The sequence below is a fragment of the Gouania willdenowi genome, chromosome 18, assembly GCF_900634775.1.
Source record: "Gouania willdenowi chromosome 18, fGouWil2.1, whole genome shotgun sequence".
In the NCBI taxonomy this organism is placed as follows: Eukaryota; Metazoa; Chordata; class Actinopteri; order Blenniiformes; family Gobiesocidae; genus Gouania; species Gouania willdenowi.
The window spans coordinates 8071067-8096998 of NC_041061.1; the positions used below are offsets into that span (position 1 = coordinate 8071067).

Here is a 25932-nt window from a genome sequence, read left to right on the forward strand (position 1 = left end):
CTTTACTCCCATTTCTGCCACTTCATTAAATTTCAATGCCTTTTTCACATTTTTTTTTTTTCCGCTTTCAAGACATTTTCGGTACTTAAAAACCCTTTCCACCACTGTTCCCACCTAAGGTCACATGTTGACCCATTATTGTCACTTTTAACCTCTTTTTACCATATTTCATGCTTATTTTTGTTCATTTGACCACGTTCACAATTTGTCATGCCCATTATTTGCTAGTTTAAACTAACTTCCTATTTAAATTACATTACCTTTTTTTAACCACTTTTCCAGTCTGTTTTTGGCCACTCTAATTTTCAACTTTTAACCACTTTATGTGGTTATTTCTGGTAGGGGGTCCCTAGTCTCTTGCACCTATCTTGGGGGTCGTGGGCTGAAAAGGTTGAGAACCACTGCTCTAAGGACCAAATATTGACTTAACTCCTACTGCATGATTAATGAGTGTTATGGCTGAGAGAAAATGCTATTCTTGGCTTTACACACGTGTGTGTGTGTGTGTTGGTGGGTCAACAGGGCAAAATATTCCAAGGTCCTGGGATTAGAGAGAAATCACCATATAACCGTTTTCCCTGTTTTTTTTATTTTTTTTTTTATATTCCTGTTTTTACATTCCATCGAACATCTGAGACACATGAATGCCGTGTCGCCAGTTGCGCCACAATTTACACAATAACCCACAATGCACCACCACAAATCCCTGTAGCCTCTGAGTGGAGGAGCTCAGTCTGGGTCACTGTTCTTCAGATGAGTCCTGTGTTGCTCGTTGGCGCTGTAACTCTAGCAGGGATTGGACGTGGAGACGCCTTAAAGGCTTCACTTCCTCTAAAACTGGAAGGTTAGACACAATGAAAACAATCAAAACCAACACAAAATCATATTTGCATCTAGAATGTTGTACACAATCACCAAAACATTTGGTTTAGAATTCAGTAACAGAAACTAATGGTATGGTGAATTGATAATTAAAGTTGAATTGAGATGTGACATTTGATTATTGGTCAATACTAAGGCTTTTATACCATGTATTTGCAACTTAGCCTAGTTAATGCTTTTGGCCATGTCAAGTATGGGCTGCTGTTTTGTGACTAAACAGCACCACCTGTTGGTGGCATTGCCGATAACACTAATAATACAACACTAAAATTGTATCTAAATTCAGAATTTAAAATATGCAACATCAGCAAAAAAGCTGGGGTCAGCATCTGGGAAGCCAAGGAAGATAAAAGCAATAGATCCCAGTTTGTTGTTCAATGTGAAGCCGATCAGTTACGACCTCATTGGTCATGTGACACCTGCACGGGCTAGGATAGTTTTTTTTTTGTCTCTGCACAGTCATGATGTCCATAAGCAGTGATGAGGCTTTGATGTCTTGACTTTAATTGACTTTGTACAAAGGTGTCACATGACCAAATGAGCGTAACTGATTAGTCGCACATTGGACGATATAACAGAGATGCCAGCAAATCTTTGCTTATGATTTTTCTTTTTTCCCCCAACTTCCTTTAGAAAAAAAAAAAAAGTGCTAAAAAATTTAATTTATTCTATATTAATTTATTTCTATATTTTATCTGACTTTACTGGCTATTAAACTACCTGAACAGGTACCAAACATGCTAAATAGGCTTAATAGTCAACAAATGTTATTAGTATTTAATATTTATAAGCTTCAGATGACTTGCGCAAGCAAGTAGGGTTACGCTGAAATCATGCAAGGTTACGTTCTCAAGAATGTCCATTAGCTACGCAGCTAGCTACACTCTGCGATGAATAACAAGGGAAAGCGTGATTTCGGCCCAAAGCGTGTAACTGATTCCATTAAATTTTCAGTGAAATTTCACGTAGCCATAAATACGTAGCGCAAGTTTCAAGCTTTTGAACGAGATTATCAGCGAAATGCGGAACATTCGTTCATTTAGTAGACTTGCTAGACATTTAGTCGCTCGTTTTACTTGAAAAAATAACATGTAAATGTGTGATATTGACGCAAAACATGCATGTGACGTTTTTCATTGTCATAATGGGGCCTGATTTTTTTTTTTTTTTTTGGAAAATGGTCCAGATTGCTTTTCATAACGTGAATTCTGTGTTTCTTCGCATTTTCTGCGATCATGGAAAATCAGAGTTGTTGGGGATCCACTGATCTCGGTGTTTCACCTTTGTCATAGTGCATCTCGTCCCGGTTTCCGTAGACCACGTACGTCTCCAGGAAGTTAAGCAAAGCTCCTGTGACGAGGAAACGCTCGGAGAGGGGAAGACTTTGGATGTAACGCATGTCTAAGGCGAAGGGATTGGAGGGAGAGGGGACGGTGCACAGACACACCAGCTCACTGACCACATCCCATACACGGACAGCTGAGGGACCAGAAAAAACACATACATACATACAGTGACACAGCGTTATGAAAAGTGGACTAAACTTGATTTCTATCTGTCATCTGTCAGTTCTTACATGAATCCTTAACAGAGTTGCACAATAGTTCTCATTGAAATTACTTATCAGCTGATAAATTGACTTGATAACAAGTCTTTACCCTTTATCCCTATTAAGATAGCCTAGCGCCGCTATGTGCTAAGCTACTGCTAAGATTCCCAGGGGAGAGGAAAACTTCTTCAAATCTCCTCATGCGACACCTTAGAAGATAGTCTAAAAATGTACGATTACAGATTCATTCTTTAAGTAATTATAATTATTATTTAACAGTAATTTCAGTATATTTTTTAAGAGAGGCACTTTAATGTACTTTGAATTTTTGGTATATGCTGTATTTTGCTTGTTTCTAAATCACGTTCATTTTTTTTTTTACGTGACATTTTTGAAAAAGCTTTGAAAAACATTTCTTATATTTGTTATAAAAGTCATATCAGTAACGGCGTATTGGGGCCAGGTAAAAAAAAAAAAAAAAAAAATCCGGGTAGGCTACTACGAGATTAAAGTCATAATATTTTGAGAATAAAGTCGTATTTAATGAAATGGTAATTTTAAGAGATTAAAGTCATAATATTTCAAGAATAAAGTTGTGATTTTATAACAATAAAGTTGTATCTTAGTAAAATTGTAATTTTATGAGATTAAAGTCGCAATATTTTGATACTTCTGTTAGTTGCGAACACTTCAACAGTGAATTCTGAGCGCTATACCTTTAGGAGTTTTTTAAGATACGGCTTTATTCTCATAAAATTACGACTTTATTCTCAAAATATTACGACTTTAATCTCGTAGTGCTCAGATTCATTTTCTATTTTCATGTGGACCTAATACGCACATCAGTTATCAACCATAGAATTATATAAAAAAAGATCATTTTTTATTGCTTAGTGTTTTTACGTGCCAATTTCCCAGTGTCCAACAACCAGTTTAACCACAATGCAACCAGGAAGTGTTCACTTCTTATCCTGTCAGGCTCCGCCCCTACCTCGTGTCTGCCAATCACTGATTGACTTGAGCTTCATGGGCGTGTCCTTCACCAACGAATCTGTACCGCAGATGTTGACCAGCCGCTCGTGATTGGAGCGTATCCAGGTGTGAGGGCGGCCATATTTGACGTAGCCGGCCAATAAAAACAGAGTGCAGTTCACTTCCTGGAACGGAGAAAGAAAACTGTAAAATAAGAGAAGGGTCTAACTGCAGCCGCGGAACTGTACAAGCGACGCCCCTACAACCACGCCCACTACTACAAACCGCGCCCTATCGATCCCCCTGGACATGAACCTTTCCACTAACCTCAACCACTACCGCCTCCACTTCCTGGTTAAATTCAAGGTTACACGGTTTAATTGGTTCACCAGCCACCGTCGCACATGTGGACGTTTTTGCGTGGCACATGTGGGTATTTTTTAACGGCTCAGCGCATTGAAAAATTGCTTGCGAGGGCGCGGCTTGTAGTAGGGGGCGTGGTTGTAGGGGCGTCGCTTGTACAGTTCCGCGGCTGCAGCTATGGGTATACTTGTTAAATAACGGGGATGAACTACAGAGGGTGTACTTTACTTTAGATATATCTATAAATCTCTGTTCTTTTCACTGTTTTCATTCTCTACAACTGAAAGGTCTTCATAATTAACGATCCCACATTTTTAAAACAAAAGCCACAATAAAAACAATCTTAAACCAATCACTAAAATGTTAAATAAATGTGTTTACATTTTTTTTTTTTACGTTTCTATAATTTTAAAGTACTCTTGTATATATTCTTTACACTACTATATAATATTTTTCTGCGTTTTTTTTTTCTCAAACATTCATCATTCAACTATTTTTATTTTTTGAATACATATTAGACACATTTTCTTATCTTAAAATGATGTTTTCTCGCAATTGTATACAGTTTGATGGTTTGCTTCTAAGATACTGTAAATTAAGGTAATAAAAAAAACCTTGTCTTAAAATGAACAAATACGAACTAAACACTATGGCGCTTGTAAACACATCAGTTCAGTTGCCTTAGAGAAAAAAAAACCAATATAGAAATATTCACAGTCAACATGAAATAAAGCTTGTGGTGTAGATCTGAGGAGGAACTCACAGGTACTGCTATCTCTTTTTCACTTGGAGAGGCTGGAATGAGATGCTCCTCAACGCTCGCCTCCCTACAACACAGAACGACAAAACAAAGTCAACCCTAAGTGAATACAAACCTACACAATCAAAGTAAAAAATAAATAAAAAATCAAATACTTGTAAACATTGTGCTTAAAAAAAAAAAAAAAAAAAGTGGTAAGTTACTGCCTCCTACTGGTAAAAGTAGGAACATATGGCACTATACTGCACTATCAAAGCCTCTTCAAAATAAAATCCCAGGATTATTTTTTTTTTATATTTCTGCAAAAATAAATAAATGAAAAAACACTGCAATAAAAGGAGGAACAAGTTCATTTTCTCTGCTACAGTCACCTAGTGGCCTCTCGTGGTCTCATTTCCATCTGAGGTTCCCCAGGAGGAGGAGGAGGAGAGTTGGTCCTACTGTCCAGGCACAGTGAGCTGCTGCTGGAGGAAACATCATCACTGCTGTTCCATGAGCTGATGGTGGAGGCTCGGGACACCAGGAAGCCTGGGGACCTGCAACCCTGCAGGTCACAGGGTAGACATTAGCTGTGTGTGTGTGTGTGTGTGTGTGTGTGTGTCTTCTACATGGACAACAAAACCAACCTGATCCTGATTAACAACAGTCAGCAGCAGCTCTTCTTTCCCTCTCAGCCATGGCTGGAAGTATCGGAAACCCTGCAAAAATGAAAAAAAAAGTAGTAAAACACTCTTGACGATTAAAATATGATCAAAACAACCCATAAAAAGCACAACAACTTCACAGAATAGCTAAACAAAGTCACAGAATATCACAAAAAGATGCAAAATGGCAAAAAAAAAAAAAAAAAAAAAAAAAAGACAAAGTAAAGCTATGAATGTACATCAACACAGAAATTGGGATAAAATATGTATATCAGCTTGTTTGAAGGAGGAAATGTTTTGAATGCAACAAGAGCCAAATTATTTTATGGGAGACAAAATATATTTCTAATGTTGGAGAAAAATTACAGAAAGCAGATTTTGAAAAGTGGTTCAAATGTGAAACAAAACAATGATTAGATCAAAAATGATTATATACAATTGGAATTTTGTATAAGCTAATAAATTATTAATTAAACCAGTGGTTCTCAACCTTTTCAGGTTAAAAGTGAGCAAAAATATTGGAAAAGGTAATGAAATGGCGATTTTAAAAACCACAGAAATTGGTTAAAATTTGCAAATTAGAGTGGGCAAAAATGGACAGAAAAAGTGGTAAAAAGGTTCAAAGTGTCAATATTGTAACAATTAGTTTAAACGGACAGATGGTGGGCATGACATATGGTTAATGTGGTTAAATTGACAAAAATAAGCATGAAATATGGTGAAAAAGTGACAACAATGGGTCAACATATGAAACATTCGGTGGGCAAAGTGGTGGAAAGGGTTTATAAGTTCTGGAAATGTCCTAAAAGTGGGAAGAAATGTGCAGAAAAGGCTGGAGAAGTGGCAGAAATGGGACTAATGTAGCAAAAATGCATTAAAAGGACCAAAAATATAGCAAGAAAAAGTGATGAAAATAAGTTTGGTGTAGTTACAGAAAAAGGGGGAAAAAAAAGAGCAAAAATTGGGGTCAAATTGTTCAGAAAATATTCGTAGTTTCTTGAAGGCATCTGGCGACCCCCTCCCAGTGTCTCACAAACCCCTCATTAAATAATGATATTTCAAATAAAATGGGGTAAAAGAAAGGAAAAAAAGGTAATACAAAGAGAGAAACAGTAATAAAGATATAACAGATACGTATAATGGTCCTTCCCTACTGGTTTCTGACCAGAGTTGATTTGCAAACCTGTAGGGATCCCAGTAAAGCCAGGTCATTTAGAAAGTGCTGTAGTTTCCTCTTCTGTTCTCGCTCTTTTCTCTGAGAAAACACGAAATAAACAAAATACGTCGTCAACATCATCCTCCCTGTCCCGTATCCTAGCAACAGATGCAAAAAGACCTCCTCCTGCCTCCAGCATCAGCCATATAAACAACAAGAGCTGGATTAAATATAATAATAATAATAGCACAACAACACTTACACTGCTCATTTTACATCAGATTACAAAGCGATGTCCCTCACAGGTTTTAATGGAGCCACCAACACATCAACAAAGCCTCCGTGTGATTCTCCTGCTGGGTGTTTCCTTTCTATGTAGAGGAAGAGCAGCCCCTAGTGGTCACACCTACACACTGCAGGCAAACGTCACAACAACAAGTTTAAAATAATGTATTATATCTTAAGGACGGATGTAAAAAAAGCCCCCACATTATTATTATTATTATTGATAAATATTTTTTTATAGACGATTAATTTTATGAATATTCCAGCGAATGATATATTAATAAATAAATATATTAAAACCTCCGACCAACAGATGGCGCTGATGAGTGCTGGAACGCCACGTGGCGCGTGTGTTTGAAACAGGTGAGTGTCGTGTTTCAGTCAAACTTATGCCTATTTTTCTTTTGCTGTTCTACGCTTGTGATTTAAAGGTTCACAGCTGAGTTTGTCCCTCTTCATCCATCCTCAAAAACCACAAACCTTTAACCATCTGACTGACAGACAGAAGTAGAAAGATAAGACAAAGTTTTTACCTTCTTTTCCTCAATTCATGGAACTGAGTCGAACTGTAGTCATCCAGTGATTTTTGTATTTAAAAAAACAAACAAAAGTTTTATATATTGCTATCAAGCATTTAGAACAATGACCAATCTGAGTCATGACACAGGAAAGAACAAAGAGTTTTTGTAGTAATTTTGTGTGTTTTTCTCTCATTCTGCGTATGTTTTGTTGTTGTTTTGCTTGTTATGAGGCATTTTGCATATTTCTGTTGTCCATTTGTGTATTATTCTTACAAGATGTATGTTTTTGGAGTCATATTGTGTATTTATGTTGTCATTTTGCTTGTTAGTGGTTTGCGAAGTACATTATTTTTTCTTGTCTTTTTGCATACTTTTGTTGTTATTTTGTATATTTTTTTAAGTCAGTGTATTTTTGTATTACTGTTGTCAATTTGTTCATTGTTTTAGTAGTTTCACAGTATTTTTCTTGTCTTTTCCTTTATTTTTTCTGCAATGTTGTAATTCTTTGTATTTTTTAATAGAGGTGTCCCAATCCCATATTGATATTGGTCCGATATCAGCCAGAAAATGAATATCGGATTTTGTCAGACTGCATCTCAGCGATATAAGCGCCCCGATAAAATTTTCCGCTCCAGCGCTTCTATTCATAGGTGTGGTTCACACTCCAACAAAGTAACCTAATGTTGCTGAATATTGTTCTCTGTTTTAGTAACATTACATAATGAAGCCTTTTCTAACATTCCACACTACAAAATAAGTAATTAAAGTATTTATGATTGGTGTTGACATCGTATTGGATCAATATTTACATCGGCCGATACGCAAGGCTGCAATATCGGTATCATATCGGAAGTATAAACGTTGTATTGGGACATCCCTATTTTTTAAAGGCAGTGGCTATCAGTACGTAATCCGTACGCAGCGCCCCTCATTGGCCAGTTTAGGTCACGTGATAGGTGCACCACGCGACTTAAAGTTCCGTCAGTTTTATTTTAGCTCACATTTATTTTTAGCTACCCCACTAACCCTTTTATTTTAGCCCTAACTTAACACAGGAAATACTTTAAAATGTTTATTTTTTTCATATATGTATTTTTAAAGGTGGAATTTGCCGTGTTAGATTCGAACCCACGGCAGCGGAAGGAAGAATCCTTGAGTCAGGCACTTTAGACCACTCGGCAATCCTGACACGGAGAAAACGCAGCAACATTACGCTTATGTAGAAAAGGTCCGGCAACGTCATTTTTCGTATGGATAGACTGCCGGTATATAGATACGTATTACGTACTAGGAGACATTTGATTTTTTAAATGAATTCTTGCTTTTGTTTTGCATATTTTTCTGTCATTTTGTACGTTTACTTAGACCGAGGGCCGCATGTGGCTCATGACTGTGCTAAGCTGTCTACTGAGATTTGAATGTTGTTCCCCAACGAGTCGTTTTCTTTCGCTTTAATGTTGCTAAATCTTTGTTTAAAGACCTTCAGTCTCAACAGGCATTGTAGAAAACATTCAACATATCGCGTTATTTAAAAGTTTACCAAAATATGGTGATGTTAGAAAGGGAAATTTTCCCATTGATGCTAAATTATCTTTACAGACTTACAGAAACGCTCACTACTCAACCAGGCATGCAGTTAGTGCTAGTAAAAACTATTAGTACAGCACTCGAATTTATCATGGTCGTGTGTTTTGTTGCTACTCAATTATTTTAATATTTGTGTGTAGCCTAAATCTCATCCTGTAATTACAGTAGCAATGTAAAAAAACAAGATATAAACTATCGTTTAATAATTGTAAACTTGTTCCTTTGATTAGTTTTGGAACTCATTGTGATTGTTATCCATTCGGATGTGCTTGAAATAAGATATATGAATATGTACTTACATAAATCTAGGCATCTATTGCAATTTACAACATACTGTTGAAAAAAATCTGCAATATCAGCTTTTTCTAACATTCAAACTTTCAGAGACTCACTGGTTTGACACTTATATGAAACTCAGAAAAAAGGTGTTTTTAATTTAAGTCTACAAATGTAACCTTTTTAGACAATTTTATTGTACTGTTTTATTATTTTATTTACCAATGACAAAAAAGGTTTCTTTTAAGAAAATGAGTTTCTGTCCTCTAGTGTTCCATGTTTGTGAAAGGATTGCAGTATGTTGAAAAATTAATCCCCTTCAGAATAAAAGCCTGTAATTTCTTTTATATTGGCAAATGACCCACTATTTAAACCCAAACCACAAGATGAGAACCCCTGTTTTTAAAACAACAACCTATTAAGGTGTTTTATAATGTGAGTGAAGTAAGACATTTGACAAGAAAAAAATCACTTTATTAAATGCCTCTCATTAATCAAAACAATGTGCAAAACATTTATTACAGTGCTGCAACATCCACTTATTCAAAATCATAGCCAGTGTTTTTGATTCGGTGATTTTGGGAGAAAGGAAACAGCTCAGGCTATGAGTTCCCGGAGCTCAGCTGAACGAAGAAGGTCCTGATCTGTTTTGGTAAAATGCTGACGGTAAAATTCTTATTCTGACTCGTCCATTTGTCTTTGAAAAGTGCTGGAAAACAAGGACAATAATAATAATCAAGCAATGCAGAAGTTGAGGAATTGTGCAGGAATGTTTTTGAAGTAATCGCTCACCTTCTGCGTTATCTACAGTTTTCCACTTCCATCTCTGCAAACTGGTAGTATTCCAGGTACCAGTAAGGGATCGTTCCTCTAGCACTCTCACTTCCCCGATACCATTTAGAACTTCCTGTTCACACCAACAAAAAGCCAACAGGGATCTTATTATAGTTGTTGTTAAGGTTGGGCATCAAGCATCGATTGGTCCTGGTACTAACTTTCCGATTCTCCCGGAATCGTTAAGATTTCGATTTTAAGTTCATAGATTTCATATTTATATGCTAGTTGAAAACAGTCCATTTCATAAAACAGTTCCTAGGATTAAAATTCATGGAGAGGTTCAGACTATTTCATCCAGAAATACCTCTGGTAGCTAGCTCATTTAAAACACGTAAACTTTTTTTTACCATGCCTGTTAAAAGAATCGGAACCGGAATCATTCAAATTGAAACGATGTCCAACCCTAGATGTAGCGCTGTAAACCATCAGAGAATACATTCCTAGTACCTTTATGTTGATAGTGACTGGTTTTGAGAGCTCGGGGTCTTCTCCTTCCTCAAACAGATGCATGAGTCTCAGAAGGACTCGATCATAGCCTGACTCGAAGTGAGGAGCTCTACCTGGAAGTAGAAGAAAAAACATTCGATCCTATAGATGCAGAACAGAAGAGAAAGCCGACTAGGGAGATTGGCGTTGCCGACCTGAATGCACATCCTTTAGGTGAACATCGTGATCGGAGCTGTAGTTCCACCCGTAGATACTGAAGCTGAGCAGATGCAGGTTGGGCGGGAGAACGACCGACGGAACATGGAAACTGCTTCCAGGCTCTTTCAGATGCCATGGCTTCTCTAAGGACACAGGAAAGAAAACAAGACCTTGTTGATCAACAACGAGCAATGTTTTTTGTTGAACGTCGGTATGGAAAATGAGTGCTCACGTGGCTGGGCTATAGGCATGATGACGGGTCTGTGCTGCAGCATTATCGCCTCCCGTTGGTAAAGCTTGGAGACGGAGCTAAGAGAACCCAGCATCATCCACATGGTCGGCCTTACCACCGAGCTGTCGTTCAGGGTCAGGTTGTAGCCGAGGTTCCATTGAAGGTTGTTCCAAAGACGCCGATGTAGCATCACCTGAGGGGAGAAACAGTGAGTAGTGCTCAGTGTGTGTTAGTGCATGCGATATTGGGTTCAGGTTAGTTTGGGCACCTCCAGTTCTCCGTTGGCTTGGCTGGACACGCCATGAGCTCGGTCACTGAGGATAACTAGTCTGCTGCGGTCATCTTCCATGTAAGCGGTTTGAACCATTGGGAAGTAGTTCTACAAATTTACAGAGAAACATGCAAATCATGATGAACACCAATTTAGAGCCTCCATGTTTTCATTTCAACATTTCCCCTATTTGGTTTTGTAGTACACCCATTTCCTTGTAACTCCCGTTTCAGTTTATGCATTTCTGTTTTGTTTCCATTTTCATTGGCTTTCCCTAAGTGTATGTCATCACCAGCTGGTAAACTTGCAGAAATGGTGCCAAACATGCTTAATATGGATAACCGAGTTAACGTATGTTATTACTTTCATATTACTACGCTGCAGAAGTGCACTAAAATCAAGGGAGATTATGTTTGAGATATTTGACGTCTTTCCGTTTTTTGCTCCACTTGCTCGACATTCGGCCACCAAAATATTGTTGAAATGCGTGATATTGTCTCCTAACATGACAGCAAGGGTTTAGTTCCACTTCAGGAAGTGAAGTGCATCAAGATTGGACAAATTATTGGTGAAGGTTTGCTCATGATTTGACATTTCACCCGTTTACGATGAGAAATTGCACGTAAATGTGAGATTTAGTTCCAAAACATGTAGGTGAGCGTTTAGTCCGTGTCATTTAGCTGTTTCCACTTTAGGAAAGCTTTGCTCATGATTTGACATTTCTGTCTCTTTGCACACCTTTTTACATTAAATAATTGTGTGTAAATGTGGGATTCTGTCCCAAAACATAGACGTGATGGTATATTCCATCTCATATTGCAATTTATGTTTGATTTTGTTTAAAATGACAATATTAGTCACGCCATTTCCATTTTAGGAAGTCATTTCTGCATTTCTGTTTTCGGCAATCATGGAAAATCGGGAGGCCCTATCTCCATAACTAATGAAGACCTACTCTTGCTATGGTGTTGTTTGTGTATTCCCTATACGTCCTCTTCATCATCTGGTAGCCGTTGTCGTCTGTGTAAAGGTCCCTGTTGTTCTTCAATGAGGAGCTGGTTCTCAGGACGACCTCAGTATTGAGACCAAGAGGACCGAGGGAGTAAATCTGCTCCAGCCTAGAACAGGGAACTCTGGCCTGGGAGACACGAGTAGTGACGGAGTAGGTGTAGTCTTTATCGGTTTCCTCTCTGTGAGATAAAGAAATCTTGGTGGAATTGGTTTGAAATGTGTGAATTTTTTTAACAGTATAAAATTAGCTTCCACCCACCGGTAGAAGAACTGTCTGATCTCAGTCAGAATGGTCCCAGGAATGATTTCCATTTCCACGGCCTTGTAGGCCCGTACGGCCGAGCCATTGGCGCTGAAGATGTAGTTGTCAGAGATTGGTCCGGATTTTATGTCTCCATTGGCGTCATACTCCCAGAAATCTTGTGTCATTCTCACTGTCGTTGTTTCTGGACTATGACAAAATGAAACGGTCACGTGTGATCACATAAAGAGAACACCTAAACGTTAAAAATCCCTAAATGCTTACAGGTAGGTGATGCTGTGCAGAAGGTTGTTATCCTGGTCCAACATGAGCTTGTAACACTCGTTCATGACGGGCAGGAGCCGCCTCCCCGTTCTTCTCCAGTTCTTAACAAAGCGTCTCTCAAATGAAGCCCCTTTGGCTTCATAAGCACATGCATATTTTTTGATACACGGTGTGTCTGAGAACTTGATCAAGTATTTTCTATACTGGAGACCTTCCAATTCCACCAAGATAAATAAATCAAAGGTTGTATTGGACTCTGCTGATCTCTGGATCTGTAACAGAGGCAGAATCAGAGATTTCAGGTTCTGTGTTTTGTAAAAAACATGTAACAAGCTTAAATTTTAGATTTTGTGGTTGAGATTTAGTTTGGCATTTGGAAACGAAAGATCTACCAGTAATTAATTCAGACAAAAATCACCTGAGCCGGGACAGGCGTTCCTTCTTCGTCAAACACTGCTGCGCTTGTGAACTTGGTTGTCATGTTGACGATGGTGGTTATGTTCCATGCTAATGGGTTGTAGACAATCACATGTTCCTCTAGAGGCAGACGATCACCTGGAACCAGAGAAAATTTGGTCCATGTACTCAAAGGGTCACTTCTAACTGTCACCGTTTCCAAACCATTCATCACATCAACATTTGGCTTTACATTACAGTATTCTTTTTGTACACTGTTCTTCACTTTAAACAGTTAATTCTCACATCTCCTCACCTTATATTTTGATATTCAGAAACATATATTCCGTCTCAATTCTGCTGGCCGGTGTTAATTTTGTCAGCTAAAAATTTTGCTCATAGTTTGTCGACTACATTATTTTAAGTGACAATAAGTACACTACCCCGCGACCCTGAAATAGGACAAAGCACGTCAGAAAATGAATGGACAGATAACTAGACTATGACTAATTTACAAAAGATATGTAAACAAAAACTATATCAAAACATAATTATATTTTCATCACATTTTGTAATATTTTCGTTGTCAATTCGTATGGTTTCTTATCGTTATTAATTTCACTAGTACTATTAAATAACCATGAAATACTAACTTAAATTACTTTTAGCGGTACAAAAACGTTTTTAATATTGACTTTTTTTTTTTTAACCCAAACAAACTGCGACATGGTGACATCATGAACCACGGAACCGGAAGTAGCGCGCTCAATACCGCGCTCATACAGAGGGAGCCGTAATTATAAAATTAACGTTTTGACCATTTTGCTTCAAGATATTCGCTCCACACACACGCACGCACACAGACGTTTGTCTTTTATAGATAGATTATAGATAGATATTTGTCCGCTGTAGAATAGCACTAAAATTATGCGAGATTACGTAGCGAGAGACGGTTTTTGCAACACCTCCTGGAAATGATAGCAAAACTTGGAAATGTATGATATTGTCCCAAAACATGTAGATGAGGGTTTAGTTTTTGTCGTAAAGCTATTTCCGTCATATCGCAAAATTTTGTACAGAGATTTTGACCCAGATTTTACATTTTCATCCTTTTGTCCACACGTTTTTTTTGCCTGTAAATGTGTAATATTATCCCAAAACATGCATGTGAGGATATAATATGTTTCATATTGTGATTTCCACTTGATTTTGTAAAAAAAACCAAAAAAAATCATTATTGCCATTTCCAATTTAGAAAGTGACTCCCGTAACTTCCATTCTTTTTCCGCGAACACTGAAAATCTGAGGCGCTTTATAAAGTACTACTGCTCGCACAGATCACATGCTTTTGCTCAGATCTCAAAGACTTGATAAATGTTTTTGACCATCGTTGACGTTTTAACCTTTCTTAGCTGTAGCTTTATGACATGTATAATCATGTTGTCTTAAGGTTCATAAAGAGAGCTTCAGATCTGAGGTTAACCTATTTATATCACTGTACTGGAAGTAGAGCTGGCAGGAATAGATAGAAAGTAAATTACACACTCGCTCCTTCTAACTCGTACCCGCTGCCGTTACTTTGAACAAGAACAAGTGAAAACGCTAGTCTCTTTTGTTGCTTCTAGAGTTCCTCTTGCATGCTTGGCCACGGTGGTTGATTTTATGGACTTTGCAACCTCTCCATTTAAACTTCCCAAATTGTAAACAGACCTCTTCCATGTGAGTGCCTTCCAAAGAGGCTGGGAATGTTGAGGTTATGTGGAAGTAGGAAAAGTGCAGCTAAAAGCTCCTCTCCGCCCATCATAGCCTGAATGAGATGCTGTAGATACATGTTTGCCACTTTAGGAGACTCGGTGCCAGTGATGCCATCATGATGTTGCACCTAAAACACAGAAAACAACCAGTTTGTTTGTGTTTGGTACGTTAAAATACTCACATGTAATATTTACCTCAGAGACAGCCCAGCGTAAAGCTCTGAGTTTGTCCAGAGCCCAGTCTTTAGCGACAGGTCCATCTGGGAAGATGATGCGGTATCGAGTAAAAAGTGTCTCCGCTGCGTGTAGCTGGGAACTGGCCCGCCTTGCAACTCCTTTCAGGACATTCCTGGAAGCATAAAACCCTGTCCATGCCTGGTAAGGCTCTGAAAAATACAAACACCATTATAGCTGCTGCGCAGTAATGGTCAGGGCCAGGCAATTTAAGGTAAAACAAGATTGCAGCTGTTAGCATGATTTCAAATGGCTTTTAAATAATCCGTTAAGACATAATTATGAAAATATAAATAAGTGCAAAAAACACATTGCATCATGTTGTTGTTGTTTTTTTCCCCCTAATTTATGTATGTCCTACAGCAGTATTATCCCATGTTGGTATGTATTTCTGTTCTTACTGTCTGCTGATCTTCTATCGTGTTGCTGCAACATGTGGATTTCCCCTCTGGGTAACAATAAAGGTCTATTCTATTCTTCTATTCTAGACTGCATGGGGATGCTGTTAATTGGTTTTTAACACTGATTTATTTGCTCCAAAAGTGAAAAACGTATGATTAAAAACGCCATATTAGTATTAACTCCAATTCAAAATGCTGTAAAAATTTCAGTTTTTGAGATAAAATTCTGATATTTTCCAGATATTATCCACAGTGACTCCAAAATTTAATCATTTTTTTTAAAAATGAACATTGAAAATTCATTGAGCAAGAATTAGCAAGTACATGTTTAGAAGACAATTTACAGTCAAACATTTTGATGCACTGTTGGCTTAAAGTGTGCAAGCAAAAAATGTGGGAGGAGTTTAATATGTCATACAGTTTTTAAAAACAAAAAGCCCAAAGTGATGGACTTCATAAATTTGCAGTAGGTGTAAATGTGAAAAGGTTTCTTTGATATTGGGGCTACATTTTGATGAAAGTTGCAGATCTGTAACACATATGGTTGATTTGTGATTTATTGTGACTGGCATGGGACTGGACCTTTGTGCCATTGTTTGCGCATTCAAAGTATGATTTCCTCTGAAGAAAAAGAACTACTTCCTGATTTGATGCCCTCAACTGTCCCATATTGCTTTCTTCCTCTCTTACCGGTTGAATATGGTAGAAAATCTTGACTCCCACGGATCTCCCAGGTGAGATTAGCCTGATTGATGGCCTTGAAGTATTCACTGAGAGTGGCATACTGCACTGTCACCCCAAAGTCCTCACTGTGTTCATTGATGTACTTCATCAGAGGATCCATGTTGTTGAACTGCACTGAGGAGTTGTAGAACTGTTTGTCGCAGCCCTGGAAACAGATTTGCCTCTTCACTTGGTGTGTTTGCTGTTCTGAATGTTTCCAACCTATGGTCTGTTTGCTCACCCAGGGCCAGAGCACGTGTCTGCTCCTGAACCACTCGGCCCGCTGCTTAATGTTCTCCACCATGGTTTTGGCATACGCGTGCACAGTCTCCTTGGTTACGGGTAAGCTCATGTTGGGGTAGACGCCGTCCTTAGGTGGGTCGGGGAACAGGGCGACTCCGTTCCAGTAGAAACCAGAGCTGAAATATGAGACGGAATCAAAACCAAAGTAGGAGATTATGACGGTATACAAAGATTATCTGTGATTATGTTATAGTGTTATATGTATCAACTAATGATGACAAAATGTAAAAGCTGAACGTAAGTGCACACGTTATTAGGGGTGGGATGGTAGACAGTTTGCGATTAACGATACGATAAATATCCCCCTTTTTCAATTTCATTATAGCACTTGTACCATCTTGTGACGTTTTAATATTGCACAATCTCTCTCTCTACCTTTATATTATATATATATATATATATATATATTTAAAGTGTAACTAAACCCCCAGGTTTTTGCTGACCTGCCACTAGAGGGAAATTAAAAAAATGCCTTACTTATGGGCGGGGTTCCAGTAGCAGTTCAGACACGCCCAGTCTATACTATAAAATCTCCAAAGAACAATCTATGCTATGCTAACTAGCTACTCAATACACCTCTCTAATTTACAATTCTCTCATTTCAACCAACTCACCATAGATTGTAGAGTCCACTAGGGATGTAATGATTCACTCAACTCCCGATACAATACGATTCTCTCAGGATTTATTTTACAAAATGGGACTGTAGACAAATAATGATTGAAAAATATTCCTTTATTTTTTTTGGAAAAAAACTAGAAACAACTGTTCTATTTTCCTTTTATTTTTCATTGTCAAAAGAATCCCTTGATAGACTATTCAGAACAATGCAATTTAACTAAAAATAAATCTTGAATGAAATAAATATAGGAATAATACAAATGAAGAAGAAGCCTATTAATTAAAATTCTGGTTCTATAGTAAACAATGCAAAACTGCATAATAGTTCTTTTTCTTTTTAAAAGTGCAACTGAAAATGTATTTTGTGCCTTAACAATTAGACTTTAAAAAAAAGAAACAGTCTGCATTGTATTTACGTCAGATATTTGTTTGGACCAGCAGAGGGCGCTGGTAACCCAGTGGTCGGTTGGGATGCAGCTATTTTGTGCAATGAAGAAGAGATGCTATGCTAGCAGACAGAGCTAACAGAAAAAACGTGACTTTTACAGATATTCACATAATGTTACAGATATTCTTTCTGTGCTAACGGGGTAAGGAATCATTTATGAACATGTTAAAGAGTAGAAGGCGGCCAGAAAGAAAGTAGTAGCAGATTAGCGCCCTCTGCTGTTTAAAAAAAGTACTGCAATTCAATTTTCAGAATGTCGATATGAATCGTGATACCTATGAATCGATTTTTACCTGCCTTACGATTAATCATTATATCCCTAGAGCCCACAGGTGCAAGATGGTCCCAAAAAGGCACAGAATGTTCTCAACAATAGCAAAATTTGATTGTAATAGCCTGGTTTCAATCCATAGAGGGCCGTCTGTCTTACATTTTATACATAATACAGTAAACCAAATTTCCATACTTTGACTAAAATGTTGAGAGTTGGACCACGATCAATCAACAGTACTACTTAATACCCAAATACATTGGTTTTCAGCAGAAAAAAAAGTGGTTTTGAGGTTTAGTTACTCTATCAGACTGAGCTATAGCCAAGGCCTTGCTAGCATACAATAGAGCTAATGACAAATTTCGAGGAAACTTGCCCTACTTGCCTTTACAACTTCATATCGTCTCAAGTTCATTAATTCAGTCACTGCTAGCAACGTAAAAACTTAACACTTTGTCAGGTTAGTAAGGCGTACCTATTGGAGAATGGCAGGTATGATGGTGTACAGTAGCTGAACTGGTCCATGACGTGAGTGAAGATTTCTTGCTTTTCCTTCAAAGACGGAGATCCTCTCCAGACAAACTGCAGCGCCTGTGGCAAAAAACAAAACTCAGGAAATGACAAGGATACGTTTTCTGATAAATGTTTGGAAGAAGAAGAATAATTCTGCACCTTGTTTTTCTGCATTTGGTCTTTGAGGTCGTAATCGATACGAGAAACGAGGTGTGCGTTGAACCCGGCCAGAGAAAACAAGACGGGCGTCGTCGCCGAGGCTCCAAACGGATCCACGTGCCACGAGAACCGTGGGCGGACGCCAAACGTCTCGTACAGGAAACCGTGGCCCTCTGAAAAAGCAATAACACACTTTGGAAATATATCCAGGAACATAGAGGCTCAGGTTTTCTGTTTTCTAAATTCCGTTTGGGCGTATACCAATTTCCGCGTCTGTTAGCTTTTTTTTCGTTTTGGTTCCGTTTCATTTTCTTTCCATAACCAGATGTCATTAGTGGCTTTCAAACTTTCCAAAATTGCACCAAACATTCTTAATATGATTAAATGAGTTATCTTTTGTTATTAATTTCATATATCTTCGCTGTATTTGTGCCGAATGCTGATTTGACATCTTTTTGCTGAGACGTTTTTTCTTTTTATCACCTTAAATATTTTTATACTGCATTTTATTTGAACTAGATTTATATTTTAAAAAGTTTAAGTACCTATTAATAATAAAAATAATTTAAAGGATAATAACGAAGATGCCATTTCCGTTTCAGGAAGTTATTTCTGTTTTTTTCCATCAGTTTTCCGCAATCATGGACACAACGTGTGACCATCCTTGCCTGTCAGCTGTAGAATCTGGTCGTCCAATGAGGTCACAGCCTCATCGTGCATCACTTGACCCCCGATGATGAACTCCAGTCGGCCTTCTTCTACAAGCTGGTGAACCTTTTAAAAAGTTGCATGAAGACATGAAGATCTGCCCAGAAAGTTTAACCTTAGAAGCAAAACTGTTGCAACTTGAATTCACATGACCAACATCATGTGGCCACACCTGTTTCTTATGCCCCTCTGAGGCCACGGTGTCCCACCACAGACGGAAAAAGTGCTGCTCCACAGCGATGAACCTGCGCTGCTTGTGCTTGGATAGTTCCTCTGTTACCGTGGTGTAGACATTGGCTGCGTAGGCATGCATGCTTTCCTGTGGGTGAGCACCCAAAATACAAAAAATAGAAAATAAAATTTGTGATAAAGACAAAGTTTTCATAACTTTTAACTGTGGTTCAAAAAAGCACATTAATTATTTTTACATATCACAGCTTGCCTGTAAAAAGAAAAGTTTCTTTCAAAATAAAAGACAGGTACATGTGTGTCAGGAGGAAAAAGCTCTTTAAATGACAATGTATGTATAAAAGTTTTTAATTAGGTATTCTGTCCATGTTGTAAAAACTTTTTTTCTTAATGACGTGACGTCTACATTTTCTGTCCAACTGCATTTCTTGCAGTTAAAAAAAGTTTAAATGCATTAAAAAAAAAAAAATTATATATATATATATATATATACACACAGTATAATATGGAGTACCTCTCCTATATATGCACTCACTTTGAATTTTCTCAAAAAAAGAAAAAAATACTAATCTATGATTTATTCTGTTACTAAAGTGTCAAAATGTCAATATCTTAATTACATTTTTTATTTTTATTATTATTTTTATTTATTTTTTTTTTTACAATTTTTGGCATGATTTACTAAGTGTTTTGTAGTTTTCCATTTTTATTTTTATTTAAAAATACATGCAAAATTTGTCCGATGATGCCCATTTTATGAGATATCATGCGGTGAAAACCCTTATACGTCATTGAGCCATTTATTTTTTCTGATGAAACAATAAAAATATGGTTAATATTTGAATTACAACTAATTATGAGGTACTTTTGTAAGTATTAAGTGACTATGAGAGATATTTCCAACTGTATATTTTAGTTAAAACCACTGGGTGTAACCCAGCCAGTAATGGGAGCTAATGGTCATGTGATGGGACTTACCTGGATGGTGTAAACCCAGCCAACGTCCATGTGACTGTGGGGAATCACAAAAGTCTGAATGGGCTCATTTTGGACCGTACGACAGGAACAGTAAATAAACACAAACATCGCAACGGCAAAAAGCTTCATTTTTAATCCCAAAGTAGGTGTGAAAACTAAAGCTTCGAAGCAGCTCCACTAAAAACTTCCCTGTTATTATTATTATTGTGCTAAAGCATGTGACATACAGTACGGAAGCCCGGAAGGCGAAACAACGCGCTTCAGTGGGCGTGTCCTAATGACCTTTAAACCGGAAGTAGTTTCCGTAAACACGGTGTTTGTTTAAAGGTGAAGCCTTTTTGTTTCCATGTAGCTCAGACATGTCTAAAAACACCAAAATTGCGCTGATTTTCGGAGGCTTTGTAACGGCCGTGGCTGCTGCGCTGTATCCTATATTTGTCTACCCGCTGGCGCACAATGACGAGTACAGTAAGTGTTTGTTTATCATTTACTGCTACTATTGGATAAGGTTTTCTGTCAGTATTTACTTCATATTTTTCTACTTAGCAGCAGCTTTTAGTTAATGTAAAGAACAAGAAGGTGACCGTTGCTAGGTGACCACGTTATTCAATCGTAAGTCAGCCAGGCTGTGACGTAACAATCAATTATGCAGAGTAAAAATGTCTATTATTTATGTTTTTTTGTTGTTTTTTTTTTTTTTTTGCATTTTAGGCCGGGAAGCCCTAATCAAACTAAGAGAGAACATGCAAACTCTGCTTTCAATCTCAAATGGAAATTTAATCCTGTAAAGTTAAATCAAGGTTGTTTTTTTAAAAAAATTTATTATTCGCTTTCTACATCTGTTTTGGATTTTTATTATTTGAAACGAACTTATTTTTTAATTTATTTATTTTATGTCATTTAAAAAATATATTATTATTATTATTTAATCATCATTTTCATTTAATTTTTGTATTATTATTTGAGACTAACTTTTTTAAATTAATTTTTCTGTAATTTAAAAAGATATTTTTTAAAACTAACTTAATTTTTTTTCTGTCATTTAAAAAAAAAATCATCACGCTGACCTCTTCTACTAAACTTTTTGTTTGTTCACACATACACATATATTTTACATAGTCATTTTTAATTTTTTTGCCCCCTACCATTCATTTCAGGGAAAGATGCTAAATACATTGTTTTTGAGTAAAATAGATAATAATAATGATGTTTTTTTTAGATAAAATCTATATTTTGCTACATGTCATAGAAATCAACCCATTTTAAAGACTCATTAAAACTGACCATATTTATATTTAAATAAATATGGATATTTGATAAGAAATCAACATTTTGCAACAAGTGAAACACAGTTGCACTGAACCAAAGCTGTGCTTGTTTAATGACGTTACTTTTAATTATAACGCCCTTTTCCAAACTAGTACATTCAGCATTGACTTGTTTTTTTTGTTCTATTCTTTTTATAACTAGGTTTAAACTTCCGTGTTAAGCAGCCTTAATGTCAGAAATCCTAATCTTAAGTAAAATATGATTTCATAAATCTTCACATGGTTACATGGTGGTATTATTTAATGTTCTTTGCAGGACAAGTCCAAAGAGCGAACCGAGCAGGAATCAACCAGTCTGATGTGCAACCTGTAGGTAAGAGCAGAGAGAAATTATTTCAGGATCTGCAATTTGAATTAATGTAAGTTAACTTTAATATTTGAGATCATAATTGTAATTTAATTGTAAAAAAAAAATTGTAATTGACCAAAAATTCAGGTCATTTTAATTAAATATGGATAATAGAAAACGTAAATGTAATGGAAAAATATAATTTGGTGACAGTTTTTATTATTCATTAGTTTCTAATTGTGCTACCATATAGTAAATGTGTCTTTTTTTTTTTGGTGTCTTTTGTATACAATATGTTTTTTTTAAACTTTAATTTTTTAAAATCTTCTTGTAGGAGTGAAAATATGGTCAGACCCCTTCAAGTCTGCAGGAAAATGATCAGAAAACGACTTACTGGATGTTTTGTGTTGACCTGAGTGAATGTTTTTTGTTTGTTTGTTTGGTGAAAAAACATATTGAATAAACCTGTTTTTAAAAAAATGGACAATTTTTGTTAGTTTTTAATTAGTTACAAGTACTCCCCACTAGGGGGCACCCTGTGTCTGCTGATAGCCCAGCACTGGCCTCCTCTGTGTTTTTATATTTTGGAAAATTCGTTTTATTTCCATAAAGTCTGGTCTGCTTATGTGACTTTATAATAAAATGCAGAAGCTTTTTTTTTCTCTCTCCCTTGTTGGTTCACGAGAATCTTTTCTGACATTTTATTTTGACTTAGTTAAAGTGAAAGTCATAAAATCTCTTCAGCAGATGAAGGACAATGTCCAGTAATTTGCGGTGTGCTTTTTCCAAAGTGGAAACAGTGGAGACGGAGCTATTCCAGGACACATCCGTCTGTATTTTCCATCCCTTTTTTTTCTTCCTTGCATTCAAACGGTTGAACTGTTGCTAAAAAACCAAAGCCTTAAGTGGTATTACATTGCATCTGAAAGCATGATGCACACTACAGCGCCACAATCGTTTTGTCCGTAAAAAAAAAAATCCATCCTGATGAGATCCAAACTCTCTTTTTTACGAGTCCATGTGTGCTGTAAAAGTGCTGAATACCAGAACTGCCGTTTCCCTGCATGGCTGTGGTTTCCTGACATTGACCAGCATCCCCTTATTTCACCGTTTAGCCCATCAAGAGTTCTGCTGCAGGGAAGAGTAACTAGGAATGAACCAAAGCATGTGCCTTTGGTCCTTTTGGACATGGGTTTTCAACCTTTGGGATTGGGAGACATTGGGAGGAGTTCGTCAGATACCTTTAAGAAACACAATATTTTTTTTGAACTATTTGAGCCCATTTTTGCATATTTTTACCCTTTTTCTAATGCATTTTTACTAGATTACTACCATTTCAGCCACTTCTTCATCACAATTCAATGCTTTTTCTGCAATTTTTTTCCACTTTCAAGACATTTTCGGCATTTATAAACCCTTTCCACCACTTTTCCCACCTAATGTCACATATGTTCACCCATTATTGTCACTTTTAACCTCTTTTTTACCATAGTCCATGCTTATTTTTTGCCAATTTAACCACATTCACGATTTGTCGTGCCCAATATTTGCTAGTTTAAACTAAATATTCCTACTTTTTGAATTACATGACCTTTTTACCACTTTTTCTGTCTGTTTTTGGCCACTGTAATTTGCAACATTTAACCAATTTCGGTGGTTTTTATAATCAAATTTCACCAACATTCCAACCATTTTTGCCACTTTTAACCCATTTTATTTCTGGTGGGGGTCCCTGGTCTCTGCCACCTTTATTTTGGGGGTCGTGGGCTGAAAATGTTAAGAACCACTGCTTTTGGAGATGGTGTGTTCCTAAAGTCACCTTTAAAATTGTCACTTCTGCCGAGGCCCCTCGTCAGTGAATGTGACTAAAACAGCCATGCACCACCCCCCCCCCCCCCCACCCCCCAATCAACAAGTCCCATTGTTTATGAGAGGTTGTTATTGTTGGGCTGTCTTCAGAAACAAGAGAAAGCTCGAGAGCCCGGCTGTGCGAAGGCTTCCAAAGTAAAGAGAGCAAAGCGGTGAGGGGCTGTTTAAGGAGGAGGTGGTGGGGGGGGTTGAACCGAAAGCAGAAATTCCTCTCATTCCCCGCTGGTGTTTTCCAGATTCCTCAAGCGACAGCTCTTTTGCTGTGAGTGAAGTAAGCAAGCTGAGGGGAAATTGAGGCGAATGGCGAGAGGAAGAGAAGCACATTCTTGAGGGGACGCGTCACCTTCAGAGAGAATAGAAAGATAGGCCTACCCTATCTGCATGTGTAATGCTCTACCTCCTTCCCTTTGACTCCCCGTTTGAATCCCTGTCACACTTCTCATTGAAAAATCCGAGCCTTTCCATCATTGGCCCTTTTCTGTCAGAGCCCTCGAATCTGTATCCGTCTTTTATAGCTCTGTGTTGTCCAGTCGTCCCTGATGTGGCCCTTGCTTTCATTCACTGGGATACATGGAAAGACACCCATCACTATAAAACACCCGAAGGGTCAGCATGCTCTTTTAAACCAACATGAACTCAACAATGTCGCCCATGTAGCACTTTTAAACGCCAACCATTAGCCCATCACACAAATCTTCTGAAGCCATTGAGGATTTGGAAAGAGGTCGAACCTTGTCAAGCAATGGAAGCTGTTAGTTTGCCGTCTGTTCAACTTTGGACTATAATTGTCCAAGGGTTTGGACTAATTGCCATGGAAACAAGGGTTGTCGTCAACCACTAAAGAGGATCCAGGAAGGATTTTCAATTTTAAACTTGAGTGTACTCAAGTTGTTGACTGGTTTTCAAGATCTTTGAAGACAAAAGCAGAGCAGTGATGTTTATCACAAGTAACTGTACTTAGGTTTGTTTCTTAGTAGTTTTCCACTCGGGTGAGGAAGTCAAAACTGATGTGTATACTTCATGACATTTAAAAACACAAATAAATAAGAAAAGAGAACAGAGTGCAAACCTCCTCCAGTTGCCGAATATCCTCATTGCCAGATATTCGATTATCTGGATCAATGATCCGGAACATGTTACCATGGTCGTTTATATCTCCAATAAACACAAAAAGTAGTTCCAAATGTATGGGAACCCCCATTTTCTTGAAAGATCGCATAAAATGCTCAACCCAGATCTGATCTGGATAAAACTCACTTTTGACATAATTTTGCTAAAAGACAAACAAATAAACACAAGTGAAATATTACCTCCTTGGCGGAGGTAATTGTTACCTCAAACATGTAGGAGTAGATGTGACGATAACATGGCAAACACTTTTCTTCTCTGTAATGAGTCCTTGGACCCCAAAAGTTAGAAAGCTTGTTATTGTAGATGAAATATTGGGACAGAAGAACTGCAATTGTAATGCATCACCTCTTTATGAGATAAAAGCAAGTAAGTTCTAGTGTAACTAAACCCCAAAACCAACATTTAAAGCATTTCATTTTGGCGTATTTTGTTGTAAAAATGTAAGAGTGACTGCCCTCTTTGGGTTGAAACCAGGCTTTTACAAAAAAAAATTGTGTCAAGAGCCACCACTGTTCCCCGACCGTCCAATAAAAACTAGCACCTGTTGACGGACTGACAGAGGCTGCTGTGAAAGAGCGACTTGGCAATAAAGACATAGCGTAGGCCTCATGGTTCAGTATATCAAAGGTATTTCTTATAAATGGGAGAATGCACTCACAAAGGTATACATAAATTGCAAGTCAAAGGTTGGTTTGTGACTCCACCATCAAAAACGGGTTTGCTGTCAAATGGTCATGTGACTTGAACTTCGGGAAAGTTTCACACATTGCATTGTGGAATTTGGAGTCCTAGATGGTGCAGAAGCGGTGAAGTTTCTTGAAGAAGGGTTTTATTACATTCTTACTTTGATTTCTTGTGTTTCTTCGCCAGACAAAGAAGACAGTGATTCGCTTGACGTGATTTTTGCTCTGGTTTGTTCATCGTTTTCCCCTTAATATGACATCATCAGGATTTAGTCCACATTTGGGTTTTTCCTTGAAAAACCAAAATATCAACATCGGTCATTGTGTTGTTTTGGTTTTCAACCTGTAAAAGCACTAGAAATGTCACTTTGGTCGTGTCTTTTTAGGTGACAAAGGCATCAGTAGTGGATGAAACAA

The 25932-nt window shown here is 37.5% G+C and overlaps 3 protein-coding genes and 1 long non-coding RNA gene across 4 annotated transcripts; 2 read left to right on the forward strand and 2 right to left on the reverse strand.

The window, feature by feature from the left end:
• Positions 1–218: 218 nt before the first annotated feature.
• LOC114480269 (uncharacterized) lies at positions 219–6713 on the reverse strand. Its single transcript, XM_028474249.1, has 8 exons — positions 6589–6713; positions 6354–6425; positions 5153–5224; positions 4898–5070; positions 4530–4593; positions 3423–3588; positions 2164–2361; positions 219–837 (listed from the first exon to the last, which is right to left on the reverse strand). The coding sequence occupies exons 1-8, from the start codon at positions 6595–6597 to the stop codon at positions 740–742; spliced, it is 852 nt and encodes a 283-aa protein (XP_028330050.1). The 5' UTR covers positions 6598–6713; the 3' UTR covers positions 219–739.
• A 224-nt stretch (positions 6714–6937) lies between these two features.
• On the forward strand, positions 6938–19259 carry LOC114480873 (uncharacterized). The gene is made up of 3 exons (XR_003676173.1): positions 6938–6974; positions 16271–16367; positions 18970–19259. It is a non-coding gene; the product is annotated as an uncharacterized LOC114480873 (long non-coding RNA).
• man2b2 (mannosidase, alpha, class 2B, member 2) lies at positions 9448–20344 on the reverse strand. Its single transcript, XM_028475305.1, has 19 exons — positions 20216–20344; positions 19221–19367; positions 19009–19114; positions 18341–18513; positions 18144–18259; positions 16267–16444; positions 15993–16191; positions 14863–15053; positions 14624–14795; positions 12936–13072; positions 12518–12789; positions 12251–12442; positions 11936–12170; positions 10978–11088; positions 10710–10902; positions 10474–10620; positions 10280–10392; positions 9788–9902; positions 9448–9704 (listed from the first exon to the last, which is right to left on the reverse strand). Exons 1-19 carry the CDS (start codon positions 20342–20344, stop codon positions 9598–9600), a joined length of 3033 nt encoding a protein of 1010 aa, XP_028331106.1. The 3' UTR covers positions 9448–9597.
• A 167-nt stretch (positions 20345–20511) lies between these two features.
• smim20 (small integral membrane protein 20) lies at positions 20512–22316 on the forward strand. Its single transcript, XM_028475074.1, has 3 exons — positions 20512–20683; positions 21800–21856; positions 22167–22316. Exons 1-3 carry the CDS (start codon positions 20575–20577, stop codon positions 22208–22210), a joined length of 210 nt encoding a protein of 69 aa, XP_028330875.1. The 5' UTR covers positions 20512–20574; the 3' UTR covers positions 22211–22316.
• The last annotated feature ends 3616 nt before the right edge of the window (positions 22317–25932 follow it).